Below are 23,572 nucleotides of genomic sequence, written 5' to 3'. Positions count from 1 at the left end.
ACCCAGAAGTAATCCTAACACCCCTAGGACCCAGTCAGAGAACACAGTCGCATGGCCCAGGTTCACGTCAACTTGGGTAATCCTCATGATGGCCCCATGGGGTAGGGATTTTATTACCCCACGTTAGGGGTGAGGAAGCAGAGGCACCCAGTGGTTTAGGAACATGCCCGATATTCCATGCAAGCGAGTGGTCTAGCCAGACCCGCACCCTGACTCCCATCGCTGCCGCCTTTACTGCCCTGCTCCCACCAGCCCATTTTCCAGAGGAGGAGACTGACGCACGGAGGCTGGGCACGGCACGCGGCGGAGGCTCCAGCCTGCCGTTTGACCTTCCAGGATAGAGGTCCTCTCCCTGGGCCCTCCCCGACGGTCCGCACGGCTGGCCAACTCCCTCTGACAGGGAGCAGCAAGAACAGCAGCTACAGGCGGCCCGATTTATCCAGCTCCTGTGCTGGCGGTTTCCCTGCACACCCCGTCTCCACGGCAGCCCTAGGGCTTTCGAGCGCTCCGATTAGCCCCCCCTTGGAAGATGGGGAGACTCAGGCTCCCTGGGAAGACGAGGAGGCGTGGCTAGGGCACAGGCCTGGCTGGGATTTGAACCCCCGGCAGGCAGGGGCCCCAGGGCGCCCCGCCCCTCCCTTCCCACGCTGTGATCGATAATCCCGCTGTGTTCTGTTTCCCTTCAAACTCTCCCAGGGGACTCGTCAGGCTCAGCCGTGGCCCATTAGCGGTTTCGGCACGTTTGAAGCTGGCCCAGGCTCCCCAGGGTGGGCCGGCAGCCAGGCCAGGGCAATGGAGAGGAGAGGGGAGGGGTGAGGAAGGCCGAGGGGCCGCGTGGCACTCAGGCTACTGCCTGCGAATCGATTTCGAAAGGCCCTCGTCCCAGAGGCTGCTGGCAGCTGGATGTGCCCACGTTATGGGCCGCGTGCGGGGCCTCTCGGTCACCCGGCTTCTAACACACTGGGGTTCAGACCCCCTGATACAGCAGCAAGAGCTGCATGCGGGGAAACGAGGGGACAGGGAAGGGAAGGAGCAGTCCCCATCTCCCGGATGGCTGTGTGGCCCCGGGGGACTGACCGGACTGCTCTGAGGCTCTCCTTCCTCGTCTCCTTCCTAACCTCGTAGAGGTTACTACGGCAGTAACCTCTGCCCCGTGTCCCAGCTTGCGCCCTCTGCACCCTGCGACGCATTCTCACGTGGCAGCCAGAGCCAAACTCAAGTCTGACCGCATCACTCTTCCGCTCAGTACCCATCAATAGCTCCCTAGTGCCCTTAGGAATCAGTCTAAGCTCTTCAGCTCATCTCTGACCCATCGCAAGCTGTCTGTGCTGTCCCACGCTCTCACCACACCCAACTTCTGGTTCTTTTCCGAACACGTTGTGCGTGGCTGTGCCTCCGAGTATTTGCACGTGCCATTTCCTCTGTCTGGAATGTCCTTCGATTCCCCCAGCCCATTTTCGTCCCTGCCGGTTCAGCGCAAGCACTGTCCTCCTGGGATCTTCCCTGCCACACTGAGGGAGAATCACACCCCTCGTGGGGCTCCCACGGCACCTTGCGACTGCAGTACCCCCATTAAAGCACGTAGCTCGCTGAGATATTGAGACTGCGTTCCCTCCAGCCTGGGCGCCTCTCAGAAGCTGGGCTGGCTTTCAGCCACCTTAGCATCCCCTGATAGCCGGGAACACACGCATAGGCCCTTGGAAAATGCTAGCTGAGGGAAGGAAGGGAGGACCGAATAAATACACACGAGTGAACCTAACTGAATGCTAGAAACGACTAGCCTGAAGATTGCAAGTTAGTGGTGGATGTGTTTGTTGTGGTCGGCATGCTATTTACATTGAAAAAAAAAAAGAAAAAAAGAAAGACAAAAATGACCCGCCTTTGAAAACTGGGGTAGACTCACTCAAGTCTGGGTTTCAAACATCCCAAAATATCCAAAGATGTGGCCAGAGGGACTGGCCTCCTTGGCAACCGTTAGCAGAAACTGAGTCACGGTCACCGTATTCGTGCTTTGTAGTATTTATTGAACACCTACTGTGTACCAAGCACTAGAGAACAGCGGTCGGAAACCTTTGCCTTCCCAGCCACTGCACACACTTTTACTAGCTGCCTGGACTCTGTAAGCATCTGAATTTTCAGCCACTGTCAAGAAGGGGGAACTGGGTCCCAGAGAGAGACAGGGACTTGGCCCATATCACCTAGAAATCAGAGCCCAGACCCTTCTATTACTTCCACGGTACCGGGTGACTCACGCGTTGGCATGAATGAACCTTCGTTCCCTAGAACAGAGGCGCCTAGGAGGGCCCCATAATGGTGTGGTTCCAGGTAAGCCGTATGCTTCCTCTGGCGTGTCCTGCTTGCAGCTGGAGGGAGAGGGGACAAAGGCCTGTCACCGGGAGAAGAGGTGGCCGTGCTGCAGCTGCTGGCAGGACTGTCCTGGCCGCCAGCGCTGCCTCCTTTGATTGCCTTGTCCTTTGTTCTGCATTTCAGGGCACTCAGCTCCGGGGCCGGGTGCCAGACTCCCTCCCATACCCCGTCATCGGCCTGCTATTACTGCCTGGGCAGGTGGAGGTGGCAGCCTGGAGCCACTCCAGAGCCCAGAGAGGGAGAGGAGCTTGGCCAGGGGAGCAGAGCAAGGACACAGCCACAAAGGATCCAGAGGAGACTGAGCCCCCAGCCTGGTAGCTCCTGGGGCCCCAAGGTCAGGAACAGCCCCACATCCTGGGACCTCCTTGGTGCCTGGCCTCCTGTGTCACACCAGACAGAGAAGGGCCTTGAGGAAGAGGGTTTGTCTGTCCTGTTTACTGCTGCATCCTTAGGGCCTAGCACAGTGCCTGGCACATAGTAGGTGCTCATGACATTCCTACTGCATGAATGAAGGAATTAATACTGACCGCAATCCCATGTGATAGGTACTGGTGTCGGGGCCCACATTCCAGAGGAGAAAGGGAGGCTCAGGGAGAAAGTGCAGCTTACCCAAAGTCACAAGCCTGCACCCCACCCCCACTCCCAATATCAGAGAGCTGCTGGGAAGGGAACCTGGAGCCCGGGCCTCACCCGCAAGGCTCCCTGAGGCAGCCAGTTCCAGGTTTGGGGCCCCACGTCCTCAGCCGGCATCAGCCAGGGGCAGCCAGGGGCTGGTGGGGGTATCTGTGTCAATCAGGAGGCCGCGTGGGGCTGGAGGCTGTCCTGGGAGGGGCTACCTGGGGTGTGATCGGGAGTAGTGGGAGGGGAGGCCCTGGGAGACACAGACTTTGGGGGAGGGGAGGCTGGGAGGGCCCCGGGCACGCTCCACACCCTGAGAACTCCACCCTGGGGAGGGGAACTAGGGACCCCACCGTCCATGGCCTGAGTGGGCACCGCTGCTGTGACCAGTCCTACCCCATCACCTCCCCACCCTGACCTTTCCTTATTACCTTCCAATCGCGTGTTCTATCACCTCCCCACTAGAACTCCCATGCCTCCCCCCTCACTGCTTATCAGCTTCTTCCCACCCTCCATCACGGCCGACAGAGGCCCTGTCATCCCTACCCCCTCCCCTCCCCAGGACCCAGGACGGCCACCGTTACCCTCCCTGAGGGCTTTATCAAAGCCCCGCCCCACCTTACTGGTAATAGAACAGCGCCAATCGGTCTCATCCCCTCCCCCGCCACAGCGCTCATCACCTCCCTCACCTCTGGGTTAGACTCCACAGCTCCCTTGGAAAGAGGAGGCTGGGGGGTTGGGAGAAAGCAGGGAAGGATGGAGAGGGGTGAAGGAGGAGCCGGGGACAGGAGAAGAGAGAGAAGGGGGCTGGCTGTGAGCGGGATCCGACCCAGGATCCCGGGGACAACCCCCCACAGGCCTGGGCAAGGCGCTGGTGGCGCTGTCCAAGGTGCTAGGGCCGCCCGGCCTCGCATGGGGTGGGCGCCGCAGGCCTGGATCTGAATGTCCCTCCGTGTCTCTTCCGAGCTCTGGCAGGAGGCTCCCCACCCTCTGAGCCTCAGCTTTGCTGTGTGTAAAATGGGGTGACGCCCCCTGGCTGGGTGGAGGGAGCCCGATGGACTGCAAGGATATGCTTGCATCAGCCACCCTCCCCGCCCCGGCCCCAGCATGCTTCAGCTCTGGCCTCCAAGGGCCCATGATTAACGACGCTGGTCCTTCAGCATGGCTCTGGGTCCCCTGGGGCCCGCCCGCTAAAGGGCAGCAGCTGGCAGCCTGGCGATGCCCAGTGGGACCCAAGAGGCCTCCTTTACCCCTCCCCTCTTCCAGCACAGCCTCCCTCCTCCCCCCAGGCCTGAGGCTTCCTCCAGGACCTTCCTGATGCAGCTCCCTCCACCTGGAAGTGCTCCTCAAACAATACAGACTCTTGGAGGACTCCTCCTCGAGGAAGTCCTCGCTCTCAGAGCCCCCAGGCACACGCTGCCCGCGTCACTGGCCCAAGGCAACCCGCACCTCTCCTATGAAGCATGTAACTCTCTGTCCTACTTGAGTGATAACTACGTCCAAAGTAATATTCTTCCTGCTCTTACCTATATTATCTCATTTAATCCTCACACCAGCCCTCTCAGGTAGGCACTATCGTTACTCCCCCCCTTACAGAGGAGGGAACTGAGGCTCCCAGAGGTTAAGAGGTTTGCCCAGGGTCACCAAGCTAGCAAGGGGCCAGCCTGCAGTTCAGCTCTATATATCCGAGTCAGAGGGTTCGACCGCTATTCCCATGCTATGTGTCTGCCTCTGCCTTCGCAAAGCTCTGAAACCACTCTGGCAAGGGTCCTGTCTCTCTCTCTCTCTCTCTCTCTCTTTGCCCCTCTCCTGCTCACTCACGTGCATGTGTGTGCATGCTCTCTCTCGAAATAAAGAAATAAACTTAAAAAGAAAAAAAAAGAATCAGCAGCTCCTGAAGCCAGAAAAGCAGCCAGGGGCCAGGGGGTGGGTCCGTAGCGGTGTGAATGTGGGCAGTGTGACAGACACCCATGAACAGATTAGTTGGACCTGCTGCTGCCATGGAATGGACCCCCCCCCCCCCCGCCCAAACATACATCATCCTTCTGGCCTCTGCTGTCAGGCCCAGCCGCAGGAGCCCCCCCCCCACACACACACATATTGGCTGGGAGAGGGTCCCCAGGGGTCCTGTGACTAGGGAGCTGGTGCTGGAGGCCTCTGGGGTTCCACAGGCCGTTCCCGACAACAAGCCCCAGCAGAGCTCTGGAGGGAGAAGGGGGAGGGGACTCTGTCAGCCCAGCACCGAAGGTCACCTTGTTCTCCATCCCTGAGACCTGTCCGAGAGGCCTGGGTTCCACGCTGGGGCTGGCTGGCTGTGTGACCTCGGGCCCGCCTTCTCTGGGCCTCAGTCTCTCCATTGACAATAGCCTGCCTAAGAGTCTGATTTCTGGCGGTGCTTGCCCTGGTGATGGCTGCTTCCCTCTCTGGGCAGCCCCACTGGTTTCCCACAGCCTAAGAATGTCCTCAGATAGGATATCCACATGAGGGCAGTGACCAGGGCTGAATGGAGCCCAAGCTACCCAGAGAAGGAATGATGTGGGCTTGGTACCAATCAGCCAGAAAGCTGGCCCGTCCCTCTATCCCCTGCCATGGAGGTCCAGGGAGGAATCTGGAAGTTAGCTGGGAAGTGGCTAAGTCATATCTCTGTCCAGGTGTGGGGACTGGGTGGAAACTCTGGGGTCTGGGTGAGCTGTCACCCCGACAGCAGGATGGGGGCCAACGAACCTTCAGGGAAGCTGTGGCCTTGCCAGGGGGGCAGCAAGCGGTTCCCGAATTATCTCCCGGCTGCTGGCGGGAGCCGACCCCGGATGGCTCCCGGGTCCAGCTCTGCCACCGGATGCTGCAACCACCTGGGCGAGCCCACTGACCTTGGCTTCGCATTTGTGAACTCCTGGTTTGCCTGTGGCAGGGGGCAGCTCAACACAGAGGAAGATGAGGAAAGCTGGGGGACACAGCACACGATACAGCAAGAAGGTCAACATATTGCGGAGCACACGCCTATGAAGAGGGCGCCCGCCTTGTGCTTTGCCTGACTCTGGCTCTCCCTTCCAGCCTTGTGCCTGGGACGCCACGGTGAGTGCTCGAACATCACGTGGCCCAGGGTCACAGCATTCCCCCCCATACGTGGGCTTGGACCTGCAGGGCTTCAAAGGGAACCTCACCTCCCGCGGGGAGTGATGAAAACAGCCCGGCAGGAAAGAGGTGAGGGGGCACCGGCTGAACAAACAGCAGCCCCTATGGACCGGGCCTGGCCTCTCTCCTGTGGTCCAAGCCTCACACCTGGGCTTCCTTCCGCTGGCTGCGCGACAGGCATAGAGACAGGGAGTTTGGGCGTCGGTGGTATACAAGCGGGTCGGTGCCATGTGCGTGGGTGTGCCCACGCATACGCACCTTGGCCCACACCGCGAGGCGTGTATTTCAGTAGAGGCTCTGACGGGTGTGGCAGGGCTGTGTTACCCCATGGGCAGGTTGGGAGCACAACAGGGCAGGGGTTGGTGGGGTTGGTGAACGGTAGGCTGTGGGCCAAATCTGCCCATCGCCTGCGTTTGCACAGCTCGAGAGCTAAGAGTGGTTTCTACACTTTTCAATAGTTGGGGGGGGGGGGGGGGGAAACGAAAGAATATTTCATGACTTGTGAACATTACACAAATTCCAGTGTTAGGGTGCCTAACGAGTTTCGTTAGAACGCGGCCACAGTTGTTCATTTGCTGACTGTCTGTGACTGCTTTTCTATCGCCAAGGGAGAGGGTGGCGCTTACAACACAGACAGTATGGCCCGCAAAGGCTAAGATATTTACTGCCTGACCTTGTCAGAAAGCCCATCGGCTCCAGTGTTAGGGCACTGGCAAAGCTGAGGCACACTGCCCCTTCCCTCCCCTCAAAATTAAAGTTCGGCTTCAGGGAGCTTATCACGAATTTTACGATTAGAAAATCTAGATAGAAGCCGTGTTCATTTCAGTACATGTATGTGAGCTTTGGGTTTTATAGCTTTATAGTGTTTTGCGCGTGTGTGATGGTGGGAGTGGGGTGGGGAAGAGAGAGAGACAGAGAGAGAGAGAGAGAGGGAGAAAGTGCATGCGAGGGAGAAAGAATCATAATCTTTTCCAAGATTTAGGACCTCCTACCCACTTCTTGTGCATCTATCATATCTAGTACACGCGAGGCACATGGCGGGGGATTAGTCAACGTTTGTGGGATAAAAAAATAGGCTTCGTTCTCTCCATCGACCCAAGTGAGTGATGCTCTCACTCATTTCACAGATGGAAAGTGAGGCCTAGAGAGCTGAGGACACCTGCTTGGGGCTCTTTCCTGGGCCATCAACAGTGAGGACAAGATGTCCTCTCTTGACCTGTGTTACTTCTGGGAGAAGTGGGGAACACAGAATAATGTGTCTGGTGGGGAGGCATTTTGCCCCTCCCTCCAGCGGCTTTCCACAACCAAGGTGCCCCCCTCCACCCCCCTCCACGGTTTCCAGGCCTTCCTCCCTTACTGGGGGGTCTTGGCAGGCTCCCAGGAGCCTGCTGAGGGATGAGTGGTTTTTTTCCCTTTTCCGGCAAACAGGGGGTAGGTGTGGGTGAAGAGCCCTGGGGAGGAGGCGTAGGGAAGTAGCCGAAACTGAACTTCTGGGGGATTCAGCAAAGCTGAACCATAAACGGGCTGCCATTGAGACTAAGGGGCCTGCTGAAAGGGGGAATGGAGGGAGTTTGGGGAGCTAGGGGCCCAAGTGGGGGTGCTGGGATTAGGAAAGGAAAGGGGCCTGAAACAGCGGGCCAAGGACCAGGGGGCCAACGTGGCAGCCTTGGGTGGGGTTATCCCTGCCTCCAAGTGCCCCTCCCCACCCCCAGCCAGGCCCTGGAAAATTTCCACACCCAGAGCTGGCTCTGAACCTGCAGAAAGCCAAACACCAAGCCAAGGAGAAAACCCACTTCCTCCTGATGTCAGACCCCTGCCCTCCAGCAGAGAAGGTTAGAGGATAAACCAGATGAATAGGGCAGGGAACGCCTAGCATTTCTCACTTCTCCATCTGGGGCTCAGCGCCTCTCTGGAAGAATGGGCATGAGGGTTACTGGTGATTTTCCCCACCGTCAGGAGAAAACTCAAAGCCCTTTTCACGGCTGTCCAGGCTCGGCTCCAACCTCGGCTTGCGCCACTTCTCCCTCACTTACTGCACTCTTAACACAGCGGACTTGAATGTACTCAGCTCCTTCCTGCCACAGGGCCTTTGCACGCACGGCTCCCTCTGCCTGGAACACTGCCCCACTCACTCATTCTTCATATTTCCGTTCAAACATCACTTCCTGAGGTTAATCTTCTGTCACCCCCCATACACCGGGTTCATCTCATGTTCTCAGACCTGCAACCGGTTATCTGTGCGTTACGTGACTGCTTGCTCCCTGGGACCTCCAGTGTAGGTCTTCCAGTGAACCTCTGCCCAGGACCCGGTCTGTCTTGGTCCATGCGTTTTTCTAGTGCTTAGCACAGGGTCTGACGCCCAGCGAGATCAATAAGTGATTGTATGACAGCATGAATGAATGCCTGGCACCACCAGTGACCACACTCAATGCCTGGAGCTGTGGAATCACAGACGTGCCGAAACCACATATTAGGAATTCATCTGCGTCTCCACACTCGGTTAGCACCAAGCGATGTTCTCGTGTGTAGCTACCCACTAGAACTTTCTGTGATAATGACGGTGTTCTGGACCTATGCTGTCTGTCCAATATGGTAGCTCTGAGACGCACGTGGCCATGGAGCACTTGAGATGCGGCTGGTGGGACTGAGGAACTGAATTTTAAAGTTTAATTTTAATTAGCATACATTTAAATAGCTGCATGTAGTTAGCGGCTACCGTCTTGAACAGCTCTGGAGAGCAGGGAAGTGTCCTACTATCTCCACGGCTGTTACGTGCGGTTCTGTCGAGCAGGGATTCGCAGGAACTCCCCCAAACCTCCCTCAGCCGGCCCCTGGGGTCAAAGGTGCCAAGGATTCTCTGGCAGCTTCCTTGAGGCAGGCACTCACCACCCCCCACTGCCCACCAAGCTTGTCGGAGACCAGCAAGCGACGACCCCCAGAGACCTCCACAGGGATGGCATGCTTCCAGAACACGAATGCTGAGCGTGGACCTCACCATTTTTGTCACTATCATTACCTATCACACGACCACCAAGACGGCCACCGACCTCATTCTCCCCATCATTATTGCCCCATCACGCTACCCCCCCCCCCAAGACAACCACCAAGTCCACAGTCAATACTATCATTGACATCGCCACCGACACTGTCTCCATCACGGCCACCTCACCCCCTCCCTCCACCATTACCAACCGCCCTCACACCCCTCCCAACACCACCAACACCTGGAGCCAGTACAGGAAACCAGCCAAGAGTGTTGGCTCTGGAACTCAATTGCCTGGGCTTAAATCCCTGCTCTAAATTTTTAAACCGCTTGGTTTCTGTGAGACTCAGTTTCTTCATCTGTAAAATGGGACTCCTAACAATAATAATAATAATAATAATAATAATAATAATAATAATTCAGTAGTATTAGGATCTGTGATTGTTGGGAGAGAATCCAATGAGGAAGTGCATGGAAAGCCCTTTCCCGGAGTGCTAAGCTTTTCTAGGTTCCGGGCTCAGTGAGCGCGATTTTACTCGATCCTCACACAGCGGTGGGAGACACTGACCCACGAATTTCACAGGCGAGGAAACCGAGGCTAAGAGAGGAGCTGGAGCTCAGCCAAGGCCCTACCACGCATAGAAGAGGCCGGACTGGAACCCAAGTCTTGAGCTGGACTAGGCGAGGCTATCCCTTTTTGGGGGGAGGTGAGCAGGGCTGGGTCAGCAGAGCAGTCTCCCAGGCTCCCTCCTCGGGGATGCCGCGGGGAATTTAGCATCCCACCACGAAAGGCGGTGTTTTTTCGTCACAGTGATGGCGACCCTGTCCATCTTGGCCTGGCCGGCCGGGTGGGTGGGGCGGGGCGGGGTGGGGTCGCTCACCTGTGTCCTGCCGAAACTGGTGCATGGACTGTAGGTCGATGATGTAGGGCACCAGCTGGGTGTCCACCTGCCCCAGGACCACAGAACCACGGGCGTCCTCCTTGAGCACGTTCTCGATGTGGTGGCACACGGTGGCCGTGTAAGGCCGCCAGCGGCTGTGCTCATTTAGCCACTCCCACACCACCACCCGGGCCACATTCTGCGGTGGGAAGCCCAGCCCGTTCACGGGCATCATCACACCCTGGCCTGGCCTTGACATGGCCACTGCTGCAGCCGCAGGGGCCAGGACCCCGAAGGCCTCCTTGCGAACCCGGGGTCCTCTGTGAGGCCCAGAGGCCCCAGTTGAAGGAGTGTGGGGTGGGGTTCCAGGCCCCAAGGACCCCCGCCCCCAGCGCTGTCGCAGATAAAGGGTGCTGCTCTGGACAGCAATCGTCTTTTTCAGGATGGGGAAACGCTGCTCTAAATTCCTCGTCCCCGGGGCTCAGCAAAGACAGCGAGGCAGCCGCCCCTCCTCTAGGTCCAGTCTCTTTCCTGCAGGTCTCCAGTCACTTCTTCCCAGCCAGCCACGCAGGGCCTGTCACCCAGGAGGCCCGGGCCAGCCTGCTGGCTCTGCGGCGCCCAGCCGGCCCTCTGCGCTCCCGACTGCGTCCCAGACCCTGAGCCTGGCTCCTGCGGGGCTGCTCGCCTGGTCTCGGGTCCGCCCCTCCGACGGCTCCTGCCGAAGGGGGCGTCCCTGTCCCCCTGTTCCTGCTTCACACGGCGTCCTGGTAGGCCTGGCTGGCTGAAGAACGCACCGGAGAGGGTGCGCCGCGGACCCCTGGCCCGCCGGCCCGGCTGCGGCTCCGGAGCTGGGCGGGGGGGACGAGGGGGGCGGGGGCCCGTGGGCACGCCCCACCCCACTCGTGCTCGCGACCTGCCGGGAGACAAGAAGGGGAGAGGGCCCTTTAAGAGGAGAGCGCAGCACCCCCTCCCCCTTCCCGGGAGAGCGATCGGCTGAGAACAATGGGGAACCGATGGGGGGGCTGGCAAGGGGGGGCTTGAGGGGTCACCGCCCGCGTTCCCTCGGGGTCGGCCCGAAGGGAGGGCACGGGCCGCGGGCGCGATTTTCCGAGGCTCCACGCCTGCGGCGCCCCCTCCTCAGCTCCCCGAGCGCGCCCCTCCCCCGGGGCCCGCGCCGGGGCCGGGATGCAGGGCGCGCGGGGATGCGCGGGGATGCAGGCGCGGCCCAGGGCCCCTCGGGGGTCGCGTCGCCTCGTAGGCGAAGCCGGGAGCCCGATGGCCGCGGCTTCCCGCCCTGGGGGTACCAGCGCCCCCCTTCCCCAGCCCAGCCCTCCCCCGAGCGCGCGGCCGGCCCCCCGCAGGAGCCGGGGGTGGGGTCCATAAGCGCCCCGCGCTCTCACCGCCTCTCCGCTGTGCTGCCTCCTTCTCCGCTGGCGCTTCAGCACCGCCGCCTCCTGGGCTCCCCCCGGAGTGGGAGGGAGCCGCGGTCCCGCCTCCGCGCCCTTTCCCTCCCAGGCCCCGCGGCCGCCGCACGCCGGGGCGCTGGGCTTTCCGCGCGGACAGACTACCCGGCCGACCGACGGACGCACGCGCCGGCTCTGGACGCCGGGATCCCGCGGGTGGGAGGTGGCCGCGGCGGAGCTCCGGGGAGGGGCGGGGAGGGGGCGGAGAAGGAGGAAGGGGAGGAGACAGGCCGGGCCCGAAGCGCCGCGGGCGCTGACAAGCGCATCCCGGGGAGGGGGGGGGGGGCGCCCAAATCCTTGGCTAGCCCCCCCCCTCACTTTGGGACTCCAGGGGGTCTCCTGACCCCATGCGCGAAGCCAGGCTGGGAGAGGGAGGTGTCTGTGGGTCGCCTGCTTGAATCCTAGTCGCCTTCACGTTCCAACTGCCCAGTCCAGGGCCTGGCACCCAGTAGGTGCTCCATAAATGCTTGAATTAATGAATGCGATCTGCCTGAAGGAAGATCTTTGCACATTCTAGGGCATAGCTTTCTCTTCTCCTTCCGTTATTCTGGGGGAGGGGAGCGGGGAGGGCCAACAAGGCCCATTTCAGAGCCGAATGGAATCTTTGTGGAATGGGAAGTGCAGATACGGGAAGACCGAGGGCCGGAGAGGACAAGGACACGGCCAGGATCACACAGCGGGTTCAGGCGGTGCCCAGACACCAACCCGGAACTGACTCTTCTTTCCACACCGCGTTAGCCGGTTCGGAGCTCACTTCCCCAAAACACCCACCTGCTCCGGGTGAGTGGGATAGCAACAGCATCTTGCCCCCAAGGGGGGTTTAGGGGCCCCAGGCCGGGAGGCAGAGACCTTGGAGGGAGGTAAGATGAGGCCCTCCACCATCTCCTTCACAGATGTCTGCAAACAATAGGTGCTTCATAAATGCTGGGTGAAGGTTGGCTGGCTGGAAAGGAAGGCCAGCTCTCCTTCCTCTGGCCGGCTGGATGCAGCTGAGGACGCGCACTAGCGGCGAAGGGGGTGGACCACCCCTGTGGCCTGCGGGTGTTTAGATTAGGGAAGATAAAGGATGTGTCCGGGAACTCCAGCTGGGGGCTGCAGACCGGGGGTCAGCGGCCTGTTTGGGAGCCTGCCCGGAGCGGCCCACACTCCTCTTCCTCCCCAGGGCTGATGGCGATAAACTAGGTGAGGTCAGGGGCCGGCTGCTCAGGGGCGCTTTCCCAGAATCAAAGGCCGGTTCCCCAGCCAGCTGGAGTGACCTCCCCTCCCCAGGCCCCTGCTCTGTCCTGCAGCCCAGTGTCTACGGACTTTCCCAGATCGAGTCAGTGACTGTCTGCTTGGGCCTGCCATAGACTAAAGGGAAAAAGCTCTCTGTGAGGTGCTGATGATCCAGGAGGATCACTGGACTCTGGGATTTAGTCTAGGGTGGCTTTATGGGGGTCCATGAGGGCCCCCCTCCCCGGTCACAGACCGACTGATGTGTCCGTGCCTTTTTCTGGGAAGCAGGGCTCTGGCTTTCAGAGAGTTTTCTCAAAAGAGACTGTGACCCAAAAGATTCCGAGCTAGTGCTCAACAACCTTTCTGTTACAGAAGGGGATCTGGGGACCCCAGGGTGGGGAAGCAGCTAATTCAAGGTCATATGGAAATTTAGCAGCAAGTCAGTCGCATGACTCTGGGACTGTACAATGCTCTTTAAGATCTGATTGAATGCCGCGTCCTCCGGGAAGCCTCTCCTGAACTCATCCTGTCTCCTTCTGTGTTCCTTTGCCCCTACCTTGATGTGACCAGTCTCTCTCGCAATTAGCCACTTCAGTGCTGTCCCTGCTACAGGGAGACATCCATGAGATCAGGGGCCGTGTCTGATTCGTCGTGTGTGGTGTGGCTGGTGCCCATTACATAATGGTTAGCATTTATTGGGTGCCTATTATGTGTCTAGCACTTACATAATGCTAGTCTTCATAATTGCCCCACAAGGTAGGGAATATTGTCCTCCTGTTACAGATGGGGAAAAAAAACACCTCCTGAAGCTCAAAGAGGTTAAGTGATCTGCCCAGGTTCCCACAGGGAAGAAGTGGCAGAGCTGGGGTTTGAACCCCAAATCCTTTTGCAACTCCCACAGCACCGCGCTGCCTCTGTGTTTGTTGAGTGACTAATGAACGGCATCCCGCTAAGGATCCGGTGCGGCACGGCCCTACTGGCTCCTCTCCCCTGGGCTGTGGAAAATCCGAAAGTGCAAAAGCCCTGCTCCCAGGGAACCCTGGGAGAAAGGGATTTCAAGGAGGGGAAAGGAATTTGGCCTTCCGGGAGCCACCATCCACTGGGGAGGTGGCTCAGACACCAGTGGAGAAGCCAATAGGACAAAAGCAATTAATCACAAGCTCTTTCAGGAAAAAAAAAATTTGTATGTATGTATTACATCCCTCGAAAAAGCATTCCAGGGTTTTCTCTTCTGCGTGTTTTTGTCTTGCGTGCTCACGGCCACGATCCTAGCCGAGGTCGCACAATGAGATCAAACTGATGAGTTGGAGGACATTACTCTGCCACTTTTCTAGATCTCCGAGTTGTACATCAAGTTTCAGGCCAATCGCACTTGGTTTAACCTGCGCACGAGGTTCACCACGATTTCCTCCTTCTGTGATAACTAGGATTTCAAGTTCTCCGACACAACCATGCTTCACCCTCGCGGTTAGGAGCCAGACGATGACTCTGGAGCATGGCAGGCAGGATTGTGCTTTGCCTTTCTTCTTCGTCTTGTTGGCGCTCTTGAGAGCACCACCCAGGATGTTCTTGCGCGCCATTATGGTGCCACGGGAGGATGGCAGCTGGAGTCGAACTCAGTTTTTGTTCTCTCCGTCATCTGTTCATCCATTCACCCATCACTCTATCATCTATCTACTTATCTATCCCTCCATGCGTCCTATTCATCCATCATTTATACATTCATCCCTGCAAGTCTTCCTTCCTTCCTCCCATCTTTCTTTCCTTCCCTCCTCCCTTCCTTCCTTCCTTCCTTCTCTTCCTTCCTCCTCCTTTCTTTCTTTCTTTCTTTCTTTCTTTCTTTCTTTCTTTCTCTTTCTTCTTTTCCTTCCTCCCTCCCTTCCTTCCTTCCTTCCATCTTTCTTTCCTCCCTTCCTTCCTTCCTCCCATCTTTCCTTCCTTCCTTCCTTCCTTCCTTCCTTCCTTCCTTCCTCCTATCCACCTGTAACTCCATCCATCTATCCACTCATCTATCTGTCCATCCATCTGTCCAAAAATATTCGCCCCTGCCTATGGGGCAGACACTGGGCTATGTGCTAAGACACGGGAATAACCTAAACAGAATTGGTTCCTGCTCTCCTGCATCTCGGAGTCTAGGGCAAGACTGAGACACGAAGCAGAGAATCACACAAAGTGTGATCACAAAATTTTGCAAGAGCCATGAAGGACAAGTTCAGGATATCATGAGGGTCTCTCACAGGGGTTCTACCAGGTCTCAGGAGCCCGGGAGGGCTTCTCAAAGGAGGTGACATTTTCAGCTACTCCCTGAAAGATTCAGAGTCTTAGTGTGGTTAAGTGGGGTGGGAGGGGGAGCAGAGGGGACACGGTTGTGCAAAGGCCCAGAGGTTAGAAAGAGCTTAGTGTGGGTGGGTTGCGATGTTATTTTAGACCAACAAGGGTGAGCAAGAGGAAGTGGCAGGGCCATGATGGAGGGCCTTGTAAGCCCCAACATGGGGAATTATGGGAGGGGAAGCCCCACCCTCAGAAGCTCTGACTTAGGTGGCCTGGGGGCCCAGGCTTCGGTAGTTTTGGCCAATGGTCGTTTCCCTGGACTCAGGGGATTGAAGCAGAGAGATGAATCAGCCTTTCTCCGGGAAATTAATAATAATTATAATTATAATAATTAATAATAATAAATAATAGTTAATAATATTAATATTAATTAAAAATAAATTAATTATTAATATTAATAAGAATAATATTCCAATAATACCTAATATTAGTCCTCAGATCTTGTTTTGGGCCATCCATTTGTTCAATCAGAAAATATTTATTGAGCACCTTCTATGTGCCAGACATGGTTCTAGGCACTGGGGAAAGAATAGTGAAAAAAGAGACAAAGATCCCTGCTGACATGGGGGTGCAGGTGGAGAGAGCTAGGAAACAAACACACAAGTAAAATACATGGTATATCATGAAGTGTAACTACTATGGGGAAAGAGAGACCCCTCTTCACACCGCTGGTGGGGATGTGAGTGAGTGTGAAAGCAGTCTGCTTTTATCTTTCAGAGCTGAGCGTGTGCAAATCATAATTAGGACCCAGCCTCCTCCCGCGAAGTATGCACCCCGGGGAAATTCTTGCCCGTCTACAACGGGAGACACACGGCAGAATATTTCTAAGGCCTCTGTTCACGGTGGCCCAAACGGAGAAACCTCCAAGCGCCCGTGTATGGGAGAGCAGACGAATAAATTCTCACAACGCACTATCACACGGCAGTCAAAACGGAGGGACCATCGCCCCACAGCACGATATGAACGGATCTCTGCAACAGAACAGCCGGTGAAAAATGTCCCATCACATAAACGTGGTTTCCTTTTCATAAGGTTAAAAGCAACTCAAGTTCTCCACGCGTGTTTGCAATACTACATTATGAAGGAAACGCGGGAAGAATAAATATGGGATTCAGGGTGAGGATTTGGGCGGCGGGATAGGACGCTGGGATGGGGGACGTGTGGTCAGATGTGGGTCGCCATAGAGATTCCAGTTTTTGTTTTGGGTGGTGAGTTCATGGGTGTTTGTTGCATTGTTAAAAAGGATCATTAAAAGCTGATGAGAGTGGGTTACGAAGTCTTCTTGGATTTCGTGAAACACTTCAGTCTCCCTCGGGTGATACCACACACACAGTGAGCAGCTGAGCCAGAGAAAGCCCAGGTCTGGTTGACCTTGAGGCCGTGGCGTCTGGGATAAGGGGTCTCGACCCATTTCCGTTGTGGTGTCCTCTCGTCTTTGGATAACCTGGGGCAGGTGACTCCTGGCCACCTTTCCCTCTTCTCCAGCCCCTGGGCAGTCTGGAGGCAGGGCGGGCACACTCCATCCACCAGTCACTGTGTCCCCAGCACAGAAGGAAGGGACCCAGAGGAAGAACAAGGTCAGAGTCAAGGGTGAGCGGTTTGTGGTGGGAGGGCGGTGCAGCTCTGGGGCTGGTCCATCGGGGAAGGGAGCAGGGAAGAAAGAGTTCTGACTTTCTCCAAGACTCTAGTGTTCTTGGTTTTTTGGTTTTTTTACCCCTCTAGAAACCGCCAGCTCCTTCTGTGGAGGAGAGAAGGGGAATGGCTACACAGCGCCCCCTGGTGGCCCGTTTTGGGCCGTTGCTCTCCTGCTGGAAGGACTCCCAGGGAATTCATTTTACCTGTTTTTAATGTATTATTGCGGTAAAAATGCACACCATAACATTTATAATCAATCATTTCTAAATTTTTTAAATGTTTATTTCTGAGGGAGAGAGAGAGAGCAAGCATGAGCGGGAGAGGGGCAGAGAGAGAGAGAGAGAGGGAGATACAGAATCAGAAGCAGGCTCCCGGCTCCCAGCTGTCAGCACAGAGCCGGACGTGGGGCTTGAACCCATGAACCCCGAGATCATGACCTGAACCGAAGTCGGTTCGGGCCCTGGCAACCCCCACTGTACTTCCTGTCTCCACGATTGTGACTGTTCTAGTCTATTTGTCCTTTCAAGACTGGCTTTTTATCACTTGGCATGAGGTCCTCAAGGTTCATCCCGGTGGTAGCCTATGTCAAGCTCCCTTCCCTCTCAGGGCGGAAGAAGATTCCATTGTGTGTATACGTCACCTTTGATGTATCGGTTGGGCCGGGGAGGAATCCTGGGGCAGCTTCTACCTCTGGGCCGTTGTGAATAAAGCTGCCCCGAGGGCAGGTGAGCCACTATCCCTGAGACCTGCTTTCAGTTCTTTCCAATATACACCCAAAGTGAACTTGCTGGATCATTTGTGCTATGACTGAACTGTGCTCACCCCCCTCCCAGGGGGGTGAATCTCTCACCCCCAAGGAGAACGTATTTGAGACGTGGCATACCTAAAAAGGGGGTACTCAAGGTTAAATGGGGCCATGGGGGTGGGATCCTCATCAGACAGGACTGGTGGACGTTTATAGAAAAAGAGGAAGAAACAGGGGCGCCTGGGGAGGCTCAGTCGGTTAGTCGTCAAGACCGCCTCAGGTCCTGACCTCACAGTTTGCGGGTTCGAGCCCCGCGTCAGGCTCTGTGCTGACAGCTCGGAGCCTGGAGCCTGCTTTGGATTCTGTGTCTCCCTCTCTCTCTGCCCCTCCCCTGCTCACGCTCTGTCTCTCTCTCTTTCTCAAAAATAAATAAGAACATTCCAAAACAGAGGGAGAAACGGGGTTCTGTTTCCTCCCCTGCCTTCAAGTGGAAGAAAGAACACGAGCATACCCCGCGAGAAGGGGGCCATCTACGAGCCAGGGGGAGACCCCTCGCCAGGACCCGGCCACGCCGGCACCCCGGTCTCAGACTTCCAGTCTCCAGGATGGCGAGATCAACGTCTGTCCTTTAAACCACCCAGCCTGTGGCATTTTCTTCTGGCGGCCTGGGCTGACCGATACGATATGGGGGTTCTGTCTTTAATTTTTCGGGGAGCTGCAGCTACACCCGTCTTACATCCCCACCAACAGAGCACAAACGTTCCCATTTCTCGGCAGTCTCGCCAACAACACTTGCCATTTTCTGTCTTTCGGTTTTTTCCTTTTTAAAAAAATAACTTTGTAAAAATGCTTATTTATTTATGGAGAGAGAGAACAGGGGAGGGGCAGAGAGAGAGAGGGAGCGAGAATCGCAAGCAGGCTCCCTGCGGTCAGCACCGAGCCTGATGTGGGGCTGGAACCCACAAACCACGAGATCATGACCTGAGCCGAAATCAAGAGTCGGACGCTTAACCGACTGAGCCACCCAGGCGTCCCAGGGTTTGGTTTTTTTTTGATAGTAGCCATCCTGGTGGGTGTTCCAGGGAGTTGTTTCTCCCGACCCTTCAGTGAGGGCTTACTGTGTGCCCAGCACCGGGCTAAGTGCCTACGTCATCCCTGTCACGATCCAATCCTCACCGGACCCCGCTGGTGAAAGCGTCAGCGCTTGTCCACATTTACGGATGAGGACACCGCGGTTGGAAGGGACAAGTGACTGAGCGCTGTCAGCCAGCAAATGCTAGGCACGTCGACGGTTCGAACTTGGGCCCGTGTGACTCTCCAGCCCAGGGTCACGAGGACAGCTGGCGGTCACAGAGCATCATCCCTGTGTGGGCACCGCCCTCTGCTCCTCACAGACATTCCTCCGAGAGAGGTGCTATCATTATCCTCGTCTTCCAGATAAGGAAACTGAGGCGCAGAAAACTCAAGGGCTGCCTCAGGGCCACATGGCCACTAACTGGTACAGCCGGGGTTTGAATCTAGTGGCCCCTCTTGCGGTGACATGAGTGCACCGAGCTTCGCGAGTCTCACCTACGAAAATCCAGATTTTCCCGAAGGAAACACGAGGGAGGCTCCGATGTTGAGTTCGAGAGGGACCGTAACTGACCCGAGGTGGCTTCTGGGCTTCCAGGAGCTGGTACTCTGGTCCTGGGTTCCCAAGGAAAGCCCAGGCATTACATGAGAGAAACCAAATTTGAACCTGTCTGCCTACCCCGCCCCCCCCCCCCTTTTCGGGGGGTTTAACTTTTTATTTTAAATTCATTTGGGGCATACAGAGAAATTGTGAAGGATGTAATACATTCTTGTATACCCTTCACCCAGATTCTTCACATGTTAACATTTTTACCGTATTTGCCTTCCCCCCCTCTCTCCCCCCCCCACCTTCAGCTGATTGGATCAGGCCCACCCTCATTATGGAGGGCAATCTGCTTAATCAGTCTACTTATGTCAATGCTAATCACATCTAAAAACGCCTTCACAGCCACATCTAGACTGGGGGATCCAAACATCTGGGCACCGTAGCTCCAGAAATCACAACCTCAGACAACAGTGTCCAGAGCAGGAGGGGAGAAAGAAGATTAAAAAACTCTTTCCCCGGCCCGTCTCTCTCTTAATAAGAGGAAGACAGTCTTCCCAGAGTCCCTTAGCAGACTTCCCTTGCTGTTTAATTGGCCAAGCCTGGGTCACATGCCCACCTCTAGACCAATCACTGGCAAGAGGGCACTGGCTTAGACCAATCAAGACGCATCCCCTGGGACTGGGTGGATGGTTTGGGGAGCAAGGAAGAAGGGGGAAGTGACTGCCGGGTGGGGGCAACCAACAGTGTCGGCGGGTACTTACTGCTGTGAACTTCATCACGTACGTGGGGGGCGAACAACGGATGATGGCTGAACTTGGTAGAGGCAAGGGTCCCACAGAGGAAGACAAGCATGGAGAGGGCTGGCTTGGGTCTCCTCAGCGGGATTAGTTTTCCTGGCTTGCCCAGTGCCCTTGGTGGTTACCAGGATATCTGGAGGTCTCCACCTGGTCGGGGAGGCGGGGCAGCCCAGCTGCAGACGAGGAAGTGGCCGCCACTGGCTGTCGTCCTCTCTGGCGTGACAATCTGACTCTGACCCACGGCCGCCCCGCCTGGGCTCTGGCCAACCCGCTGGCACCTGGCCGGCCACCTGCTATTCATCTAGAAGCTGAGTCTGCAGGGGGAGACCACGGAAGACATATCGGGAGACTTTCCCAGCACGAAGCGGGGGTGGAAGGGGAGAGGAGAAGGGGCTTTTGACCCCAAAGCTACCAGCCAGAGAGAGAGAGGTCGAGGATACACCGAAATGGGGTGAAAAATCCTATTCTCATTGACAGGACACTTTCCTTTAGGTCTCCCCCCCCCCCGCCCCTTCTCAAGAGCCCTGACCGCATCACAGGGTCCCTTCCACCGTGCAAGGTTGCATATTCATAGATCGTGGGGATCGGGATGCGGACAACTTGGCCCCACTATTCAGCCTATCACCGTCACCCAGTGAGGAGTGGCTGAGACCTCTGAGCCCCCACGCTGCCCCCTTTTCCTTCCCAGCAGGGCCACCGCAGTTTCCGTCACTGACGGATCCCACGTGGCCTTGCTCACGCCAGCGGCAGCGTGTCCGTGGATCCCGCGCTTTAGGGAAGGGATGGGCCCGCGGTTCTCACAGTCTGGGGTCTGCGTTGAAGTCCTGGCTTCCACCCTTCCTCGCTGTGTGACCCGGGGCAAGTTACTGCACCTCTCTGTGCCTCTGTTTTCTCACCCGTAAAGTGAAAACACCTGTCCCATCGGTGTGGCGCGTGAGGACCAGGTGGCTGGATGAATGTAGGGTTCTCGGGACAATGTCTGGTTCATAGTAACTGCCGTAGGTGTTGGCCAGCTTTATGTACGCGGGCACTTACTCATTCAGTCACGAAAGCATGACCTCCTGTCGCTCCCCGTCTACCTCTGGGGTGGACAAGTGTCAGGGTATTCAACCCCAGCTGCCACAACAGACAAATCTGGAATCACGGGGGCTGAAGACACTCACGGCTTGCCTCTCGCTCACCTGAAGGCTGCTGAGGGCGCACACCCCTCCTCCCTCCGTGGACAGCACGCGTCCTCCGTGCTGGGCGCGGTGCGGGGAAGAGAGACACCGGACAGCTTTCCTCCATCGTGACCGGCTCTCATCTTGGAAGTGACACGTGGCGGGGGGGTGGAGCCTGGGGAGGGACAGAGGACGCACCTGATGCAGCCCGAGGGGACAGGAGGCTTCAGGGAGGAGGGGACTAGCAACCGCAGCCTTGGACAGAGACGAGTCTGTGATGATCCCGGGCGTGGCCAGGGAGAAACCTTGCAGGGTGCCCAGGTTTCTTCAACTTTCAGGCTGGGATATGGAATCGAGGTTTCGTCTGGAGAAAGAAGGATGGGGCACAAGTGGGGCGATTCGTTGAGGTTTGGTCGACCTGGAGACCCTGGCGACCGGGTCCACTGACCCCTTGAACTTGGATCGGAAAACACATCTTTACTCTCATTTACCGCTAACTGCAGTGTGGCGTTTCTGTCCGCTACGGGCGACATAGCACAGACGTGACTGTAGCGGGTTAAGACTGTGGCATCAGGGGAGATCGCAGATGGTTTATATCACATTTCGCCGGTCGGAGCCACGTCAAAAAAATACCGCGTTTACTCATCACTACGTTCAAATCATGAGAGTCATGAGGCTAGAATCTTCACTTTAGCCAACAACGCCCGATGGTGGGGTGAATCGGCGGGGGGCCCTGGGAGCTGCAGCTGAGGGAATCTGCCGGGCTCTTGGGTGGCATTGGTGACCCCTGTGGGTGGGCGTCTTTCCCCAGGACCTGGGTCATTGTAGCTGCGGGGGGGGGGGGGGGGGGTGGGCACCTGGCCCAGGTCAAGTGGGAGCTGCAGCCTGGGTTGAAAGCTCAGCTGCGAAGTGAGTTTGTTACCACTCGAGGAGAATCTTTGGCTTTTGATCACCCGTGGCCGTTGGAACCTTTGCTCTGTGCGAGCGGAGATCCACAGTGGTTCGTTAGCCCCCCAAAGCGGGGTTTTCAGGAGTTCATGCGGTCAAGGGGCTAAAAGCTTAACATCTGGAGGCAGACCGGCCCCGGGGTAACATCCCACCAGCCCACCTACTGGCTGCAGGCCCTTGGGCCAGGGAAGTGACTTCCCCGGGCCTCAGTTTCCTTGTTTTATTTTATTTTATTTTTTAATTTTTTTAATGTTTATTTATTTCTTTTGAGAGACAGAGACAGAGCATGAGCAGGGGAGGAGCAGAGAGAGAGACACAGAATCCGAAACAGGCTCCGGGCTCCGAGCTGTCAGCACAGAGCCAAGACGCGGGGCTCGAACTCCCAAACCGTGAGATCATGACCTGAGCCGAAGCCGGACGCTCAGCCGACGGAGCCACCCAGGCGCCCCGGGCCTCAGTTTCCTTATTTGTAAGATGGGAACCGCGGTATCCAGCCCAGAAGGCAGTGCTGAGGCCTTAGGGTGACAAGGCGCTTACCTCATTTCTTGGCCCGAGGGGAGCGGTGCTCAGTACATGGTGGCCGGTGGTTGAGAATGTCCTTTCCCCCGGGGGCCAGACAGAGCCAGCAGCAGGGTCCCTTCCCCTCCTGCCCTCTTTGCTCAGGCTTCATACTGCAGCAACGGAGCCTCCTTCTCCAGGCTCCTAAATCAAGCTGAGCGGTGAAGCGAGCCTGGCCCATCAGCAGGGACATTTCGGCTCGGAGCAGCTTTGAGATAGCGGGGTTTGCCGATGGCGTTTCTGCTTGGGCACTGGGCCTTTTCTGGGCTGTTTACTGCAGGACGCCTGGAGGATGCGAGCAGGGAGCGGGGAGAAGGACGTGGAGCCTTCTGTTGCCTTCAGGAGCCCCGCAAAGGCAAGGGGAGGACAGCAGGGCTCCGGGAGTATAGAGTCCCCACCCGTGGGGCCCTGGGTGTGAGCCTGAGAATGCCTCCTGGCCACGACCTGGGCGGGGGCCTCCGGCAAGAGAGCGGTTCTGAGCCTCGGTTTCCCCCTCTGTCGGACGGAGGGGAAGTAGGCAAGAGTCCAATGAAATGGCCAAGGAAGAGCTCCGTGCCAGGCACACAGAACACAGGAACGCTGGGCAGCTTCCTTAGCAGACAGGATGCACAGAGCTGAGCCCCGCGTGGCCTCGGCCGAATGCAGACTGGGGACGGGGGTGCGGCGCGGTGTGTTTGGTCCATTTGGCCTGCCTTGGCTAGGCCGCCCCCGCTGGCACCTGGGGGCCACCCACCTGCGTCTTCTCTCTTCTGTACCTCCGGCCGCAACCCGAGATTCTCAGCAGCTGTTTGCCACCTGCTAGGTCCCAGCTACAGACGGGGCCGGCTGCGGGGGCCCCTCGCTCGGAACTGTACGTGGTTCAATGCTCTGATGTCCTAGTCTTGAAGACTTCATGAAGTCTTGAAACTCTTCATGTGTTTTGGGCAAGGGGTCTTGCATTTTTATTTTGCGCTGGCCTCTGCAGATCATGAGGCTAAGGTGAGGCTAAGGTGACCGCTCACCACGAGCAGAGCTAGGTGACCTTTGAGTCCACAGCTTCTATCGCTCTCCGTGTATTTACGATCTTATCGGAGCAGAAGCTTCTAGATGGAAGAGCATTCACCAGTGACTGGAGTCTTAAG

General features: G+C 57.1%; 1 protein-coding gene and 1 long non-coding RNA gene across 2 annotated transcripts in view; both read right to left on the bottom strand.

Annotated features, from left to right (window-relative positions):
* Nucleotides 1–10,889, bottom strand: part of DTX1 (deltex E3 ubiquitin ligase 1) — a 33,502-nt gene extending 22,613 nt beyond the window's left edge. Inside the window, exon 1 of the mRNA XM_043557662.1 lies at nucleotides 9,982–10,889. Within this exon, the coding sequence (XP_043413597.1) occupies nucleotides 9,982–10,240 (259 nt within the window). The 5' untranslated portion in view covers nucleotides 10,241–10,889. The remainder of the gene's footprint in view (nucleotides 1–9,981) is intronic.
* Nucleotides 10,890–18,414: 7,525 nt separating this feature from the next.
* On the bottom strand, nucleotides 18,415–22,089 carry LOC122470244. Its single transcript, XR_006293872.1, has 3 exons — nucleotides 19,750–22,089; nucleotides 18,940–19,056; nucleotides 18,415–18,770 (listed from the first exon to the last, which is right to left on the bottom strand). It is a non-coding gene; the product is annotated as an uncharacterized LOC122470244 (long non-coding RNA).
* Between the last annotated feature and the right edge of the window lie 1,483 nt (nucleotides 22,090–23,572).

The sequence above is a fragment of the Prionailurus bengalensis genome, chromosome D3 (genome assembly GCF_016509475.1).
Source record: "Prionailurus bengalensis isolate Pbe53 chromosome D3, Fcat_Pben_1.1_paternal_pri, whole genome shotgun sequence".
Classification (NCBI taxonomy): domain Eukaryota; kingdom Metazoa; phylum Chordata; class Mammalia; order Carnivora; family Felidae; genus Prionailurus; species Prionailurus bengalensis.
This window is presented reverse-complemented; position numbering and strand designations above follow the sequence as displayed.